Source organism: Salmo salar, chromosome ssa18 (assembly GCF_905237065.1).
Source record: "Salmo salar chromosome ssa18, Ssal_v3.1, whole genome shotgun sequence".
Lineage (NCBI taxonomy): Eukaryota > Metazoa > Chordata > Actinopteri > Salmoniformes > Salmonidae > Salmo > Salmo salar.
Genome location: NC_059459.1, coordinates 31,187,023 through 31,194,009, shown reverse-complemented (window position 1 = coordinate 31,194,009; position 6,987 = coordinate 31,187,023). Strand labels below are relative to the sequence as shown.

At 43.1% G+C, this 6,987-nt stretch overlaps 1 protein-coding gene across 2 annotated transcripts in view; it reads left to right on the top strand.

The window, feature by feature from the left end:
- The window catches only part of LOC106577245 (S-adenosylmethionine synthase), a 12,541-nt gene extending 5,554 nt beyond the window's left edge, over nucleotides 1–6,987 (top strand). Inside the window, exons 2-9 of one of the 2 annotated variants that reach the window (XM_014155171.2) lie at nucleotides 1,485–1,562; nucleotides 2,190–2,312; nucleotides 2,535–2,791; nucleotides 4,142–4,267; nucleotides 4,419–4,511; nucleotides 4,678–4,860; nucleotides 5,086–5,219; nucleotides 5,561–6,987. In XM_014155171.2, the coding sequence (XP_014010646.1) occupies nucleotides 1,485–1,562; nucleotides 2,190–2,312; nucleotides 2,535–2,791; nucleotides 4,142–4,267; nucleotides 4,419–4,511; nucleotides 4,678–4,860; nucleotides 5,086–5,219; nucleotides 5,561–5,663 (1,097 nt within the window). In that variant the 3' untranslated portion in view covers nucleotides 5,664–6,987. Of the gene's footprint in view, nucleotides 1–1,484; nucleotides 1,563–2,189; nucleotides 2,313–2,534; nucleotides 2,792–4,141; nucleotides 4,268–4,418; nucleotides 4,512–4,677; nucleotides 4,861–5,085; nucleotides 5,224–5,560 lie in introns of those variants that run through there. The other variant, XM_045701033.1, reaches the window with a different exon arrangement.

The window sequence follows — 6,987 nt, the reverse complement described above, 5'->3', positions numbered from 1 at the left end:
GGAAGCCTGTTTTATTTCTTAAAGCTAGAATCCTTAGTTGCTACATCCATTTTTGGACTTAAATTGATTCTTGAAGAATATAAAAATGCCTCATGAGCTTTGTAAATAACAAACACTGTATAGCCTCAAAACATAGTTAAAACTGAAATGTCAGTCCTCTGTCTATGAATTTAAGTGGTTACCTTTGTCTCGCTCTCTCTCTCTCTCTTTCTCTCTCTCTCTCTCTCTCTCTCTCTCGCTCTCTCTCTCTCTGAAGGAAAGCCACCAGGTTCTCTGCTACAATGTACCGTTGGCTTGGCCTTGTAGACAGGCTTTAGTAAACACTATTCCACCTGATAACTATGAGGTCTGTACTGTTCCCACACATAGTGGAAACTGGTTAGGCCTCCTTCTGTCCACAGTGGAAGAGATAGCAGAGCTGCAATGTTGCATCGCATTGAAGAATGCTTTATCCAGTGGGGACATGTACCCAGCTTTGTCCACTGGGTACATGGTTGCTTTGTAGCTAGTTGGCCGAAGCTGACACAACTGACACCCATAAGTCTTTCCAAGCTATTGTACCAATGTCCAACTGTTCCACTGATAATCAACATCATATGTACCCTGTAGTATAATATTATAGTCCATTAAAAATGGGATGTTGGTGTTGATGTAAGCCATGCTACACGTTGCTTCAGAGTGGTCAGACAGAGAGGGAGAGAAGATGAATGCAGGGGACTGTAGTATTGTTCTACCACTGCTGTGCAGTGACGCTGGGACAATTTGAAAAACCCACTGGGACCTGGAATGAGATCCCAAACATTCCCAACACTTTCCCCACTAGATCTTTAATATTCATTTGATCACTCTGTTGTCCCAGATCATTTTCCTGTGCAGAAGGAAATGCAAATTGTAGTGTATTCAAGATTTAAAAAGGCTTCTATAGTTTGTAATTTCCACTTTAAAATGTCAGACTTGATTTGCCCTGATGAAAAATGTATCAACCCGTACAAAAATGTCCATGAATTATAATTATTCACATTTCCTGTTGCTGCAGGATTATTTTTTTCTGCTGTGAGAGGCAGGGACAAATCTGTACAGTGTAAACTGGACTTCACCTTGAACGAATAATGTACTGTAAATCAATGTTACATAATACATTTAGCCAGTTACAATTTGACTCAATCCTTCATGCGGCATACTGTATAAGCCTGCATTCATACAGAACTGTTTGACTGTGTGTGGTGGGGAAAACATTGGTTGTGAAAAATACTGCTCTTTTGTACTCTGGGATTATCCCAGCAAAAGGAATGTGTCACTTTTTAAAAGTTTCACAAGTTCAATGGGTACAATCCTGTTCATGAGGAAATTATTAATTCGCATCACGCTCAAATACACTTTGTTTCAGTGTGCTTATGATTCAAGCCATGTGCTGGGTGGCGGGTCTCTCTCTAAAGACTCCTTCATGTACTCTTGTCCTCTTTCTATCCTTTGTTCTTCTCCAGACAAGATCTGTGACCAGATCAGTGATGCTGTCCTGGATGCTCACCTGAAGCAGGACCCAAATGCCAAGGTCGCCTGTGGTGAGTGAGGGTGGAGGGACACATTTAAATGAAACACAGAATAACTAGATGTTTTGTGAGTGAGGGCCGCACACATTTGAATGTAACATCCAGAATACAAGGTTGCTTGGGTTGGGGGACATATTCAAATGAAACCCAGAATACAAGGTTGCTTGTGGTAAATTAGAGGGAAGGGGACACATTTAAGTGAAACACACAGAGCAACAAACAATAGCAATGTTCCAAAAGCATTTCACCTTTTATTCCTACTGAGTTCTGTCTGAAGCTAGCACTTCTTTCTACTTTGTTGGAACTCAAACCCTTTCATATTCTCTTACATAACTTCTTAACTTCCAAGAAATAACTCAAAGAAATAAACTATTAGAACAGTTGGGACACAACACATAAGAAACCCACTGACCCCATATTGGGATATTGACCTAATGACACAAGTGTACATTCTACACTATGAACAAAGAAAGAAATGGCTGTTATTGATCCCTAGCTACATGTTGAAATATCTTACGAATCAATGACACACAACTTGTGACGCACGTACATAGAATACCACTGATCTGAAGATATAAAGTGTCCTAGGTTGTTATAACACAGTTCTAAAGTGGTAATGCTTATCTTCACCCTGCGCAGAGACGGTTTGTAAGACTGGCATGGTGCTGCTGTGTGGAGAGATCACGTCCCGGGCCAACGTAGACTACCAGAAGGTTGTCAGAGACACCATACAACACATCGGTTATGACAACTCAGACAAAGGTGAGAAACAGGCTTCTGTTGTATCAAACAGGTATGATTTCTACTGAAACGGATTGGTCTATATCCATACTGTAGTGTAGGACGCACAATCCAGGGAATCAGAAACATAGAGGAGTAATAATAATGACTCTCTCTCTTTCTCTCGGTCTTTCACTTCCTCTCTCTCCCCCTCTCTCTCTCTCTCTCTTGCTCTTCCTTTCTCCCTCCTCTCGCTCTCCCCAGGTTTTGACTATAAGACGTGTAATGTGTTGGTGGCTCTGGAGCAGCAGAGTCCAGACATCGCTCAGGGTGTCCACATCGACAGGAAAGAGGAAGATATGGGAGCTGGAGACCAGGGTCTGATGTTTGGCTACGCTACTGACGAGACAGAGGAGTGCATGCCTCTCACCATCGTCCTGGCTCACAAACTCAATTCCAAGATGGCCGAACTCAGACGCAACGGAACCATCCCCTGGCTCCGCCCCGACTCTAAAACACAAGTGAGACTGAGAGAATTACCAATGAACTCTCTCTCTCCCTCATTCTCTCCCTGAGGGGGATATGTGAGGAGATAAGTGGTGTAGGGTTGTATACAGGCTTCTCATAGCAGAGAAAGAGAGAAAGGGAAAAGAGAAAAGGGGAGAGAAGTAAGGAAGAGAGAGAAAGAAAAGTGAGAGGTTGCCACTAGGAAGTTGTTACCATGAGACCATTTGACTAGTCTGTTTATACCGCTGAGTGGGAATGAGTTGACCCCTAACCCCATGTAGTAAGACTAGTCTGGAGTAGAAGAGACCGGCTGTGCTCTCGTAAATCACAGCAAAGGGTCGTTATGATCTCTAACCCCCTAGTTCCTACCTCTCCTCCTAGTTCCTACCTCTCCTCCTAGTTCCTACCTCTCCTCCTAGTTCCTACCTCTTCTCCTAGCACCTACCTCTTCTCCTAGCACCTACCTCTCCTCCTAGTTCCTACCTCTCCTCCTAGTTCCTACCTCTCCTCCTAGTTCCTACCTCTCCTCCTAGTTCCTACCTCTCCTCCTAGTTCCTACCTCTTCTCCTAGCACCTACCTCTCCTCCTAGTTCCTAACTCTCCTCCTAGTTCCTACCTCTCATCCTAGTTCCTAACTCTCCTCCTAGTTCCTAACTCTCCTCCTAGTTCCTACCTTTCCTCCTAGCACCTACCTCTCCTCCTAGCACCTACCTCTTCTCCTAGTTCCTACCTTTTCTTCTAGTTCCTACCTCTTCTCCTAGCACCTACTCCCTTCAACATTCACAGATCTGAAAGGACTGGATAATAGTAGTAATGTGGTGGAAGCTCCACTGAGTTTGCCCTACACTACATGTCTTAGGTTCAAGTTGGGAGAAGGGGCAAGGAGCTGAAATGGAACAGACCAACATCCAATGGATTCCTTCCTCAGGCAGCTGTAACCTAATGGGCAATTCTCGAGTTCCTGAGATTCCTATGAGCGGGAAGTGAAGAGGGAAGGGTCTCCAGTTTAAGGGGTATTTTTGAGGGGGGCTGGAAGAGGACTGGCTCAAAATAGGACCTTGTGAGAGGGGTTACATTCAGGTATTTGGGGGTGGAGGGTCTGAGTTGAACTCCAAATGCTGTAAATTGTCATTTTTGAGGTGATCAATTTCCTGTTGGGTGAGCTCCAATTGATTGGTTGATAAAGCTATTAAAAATATATATAAAATCCATCCATGTCTGAAGTTCAGTTCAGTTCACCAAGGCCCTCAGAAAACTTTATTGATATCCAAAAACATTGACAGTATCTTGCCTTCAGGACTGAGAAACACAAAAACAAATCCACAGCAGAACATCCCTCATCCCTCTCTCCTCTCCTCCCTCAGGTGACAGTACACTATGAGCAGGAGCACGGGGCAGTGATCCCTATAAGGGTCCACACCGTGGTCATCTCTGTTCAACACGATGACTTCATTGGCCTGGAGGAACAGAAGGAGGTGCTCAAGGAGAAGGTATGTGGTAGATGCTACTGCTAGGAAGATGATTTCAGTACTTGGCCAACGAATCTGTATGTGTGGCTCTGGTGGTGAACGCAATGTAAAACACTTTGATGCCGAGTGAAAGGCTTCATACAGAAGCAATCTATTATGCCCCTCCCACCAGGTGATCAAGGTAGTGGTTCCAGCTAAGTACCTGGATGATAAGACCATCTACCATCTTCAGCCCAGTGGACGCTTCGTCATCGGAGGACCCCAGGTGAATTTCAGAACCTAAACGGGTGCAATCACGCATGTGAACAAACACAAGTTTACTCACCTCACCTTCACACACATATCTCTCATTCTTTAAAGACCAAAGGGTATTATGCAAGATCAGATCTTAAAGCAACCATAATATCAACCCCCTCTTCCTCCTCTGCCAGGGTGATGCTGGAGTGACGGGTAGGAAGATCATCGTTGATACGTACGGAGGCTGGGGGGCCCATGGTGGGGGAGCTTTCTCTGGTAAAGATTTCTCCAAGGTGGATCGCTCGGCTGCCTATGCTGCCCGCTGGGTGGCCAAGTCCCTGGTCAAGGCCAAACTGTGCAGGAGGGTGCTGGTTCAGGTGAGGTCTCATCACAGTTCTCTAGGTTCTCCACTTTATGGGTTCTCCTCCTCAATATAATACCAACCAAATACATTAGTTCTCCTGACAGATCTGACATCAGCTAATTCCTTTTTACTTTAAATTGTCATGATTGTCACTAACGCTGTAGATTTTATCAATGGTTTGTGTTAAGTCTCAAACGTTGACGTTAGCATTGAGGGCATTCTGTGTGTGTGACTGTAGGTATCCTACGCTATCGGAGTGGCTCACCCTCTGTCCATCTCCGTGTTCACCTACGGCTCGTCACAAAAGTCAGAGAGAGAGCTGCTGAAGATCGTAAACAAGAACTTTGACCTACGACCTGGTGTCATTGTCCGGTAAACACCTCACCTCTGCAGTCACTCCAGCTTGTCATCAAAGGAAAACTGTTGTTTGTAACATGTAGTCGTAGATCATCGCACACATCACTATTAACCATAGAGGTATATATCAGCTTGAAGGTCATATTATTAGCTCAATTACGGAACCCATCTTGAGAGCTGCAAACACCTCTAACGTTTTAGTTCACTCAGTGTACGTTAATCATGCTTATCATGTCATTGACAGATTTGTGTGGACTTTTAAGTTACACAAGCAGTCGTAGTGTACATTCGTGTAGCAACTGCTGTTACAGGTGTCTTTCCCACCTCTGATATGTGTTTTATCTCTATCTCCACAGGGAACTGAACCTGAAGAGGCCAATCTACCAGAAGACAGCGTGCTACGGCCACTTTGGCCGGAGTGAGTTTACCTGGGAAGTCCCCAAGGAGCTCAACTACTAAACATCTCCCCCTGGTGGTCAAGTATATAACAAGCTCTTAAACACCCCCGTGGTCAAATATATAACAAGCGCTTAAACATCAAACCCCTGGTGGTCAAGTATATAACGATCCCTCCCAGAGATAGAAAATAGGCCCCCTCTACAGGCTACAACCACAAATGGTTCTGCTTTTTCATTGGCTAGTGTTGGGGTTAAGGTTTAGGATTAGGGTGAAAGGATGTTTTTGGTTAGTGCTAAACAATAATTTATGTGATTGTAGCCCATAGAGGGGATTTGTTTGTTTATACTTCTTATCTTGAATGAGAGGGGTGCAATTTATAGAGGGAATCTCTATTCTCCCTCCCTCCCTCTGCTCCATCTCTATTTCTATCACATCAAAACATTTCAGTCAACAGAGAGGAAGAACTCACTGTGATTTTAATCAGACAATCCACACATTTTCATTCAGATAAAAGGTGTCCTTTGTATTGTGTCTCACTTATGTGCCTTAGTATCAAAACAATGACATGTTAGAAGTATTACATGTGCAGAAGTATTTGTTCACACTCAGTCTGGACAAATAGTGATTCCATTGTCACTTCTGCTATTAAACAAAGAAACAAATGAAATGAATAAATAAAGTTAAACATTGAAAATATATATATATATATTTTTTTTTTTCAATGTTTAACTTTATTTATTCATATATATATATATAAAGCAGAACGTTTAGCCTCAAAACTGTGAATTAGTGATGTGCGGTTGGACTCATAACCAGCAGTCGGGTTTAGGGGCATGAAATACAGTAAGTATTGTGTGGATGAAGGGCGGGTGAGTGGCGGGCAGGTTGAATAAAGAGAAAACAGTGCATTAAAAACCCATAAATATATAATTCTTCTGCAATTCATATCTATGGGCTATTTTTATCTGGCGTTAGTGCGTAGCCTGAGCCCTAACTGTAGTGTGCCAAATACATGCAAATTCTCAAATGCTTTTGGGAATTTGGACAGAAAAAGACTTAACACACTGAGGCAAAAAAGGACAATGTCGGAGTTTAATTCAATAAGAGAAAAGCTGAGTAATGGAGTGTTGAAAATAAATAAAATGGAAGGCCAGGGAAAGATTTGGTAACGTGGTAACAGTGCCATGTGTGACGATTGTGAGGCGCTATACAAATTCGATAGTGACAAGACCCGGACTTCAAAGTACACGTCAAGGGAACTGTTCGGTTCAGATGGGTTAAATGGAAAAGTGACCTAACTGTAGGTCTACAACACTTCACATAACCTGATATAATATTAACTCCTGCAAAATTAAAAATTTGTTGCAGTAAATTTTACACCAAA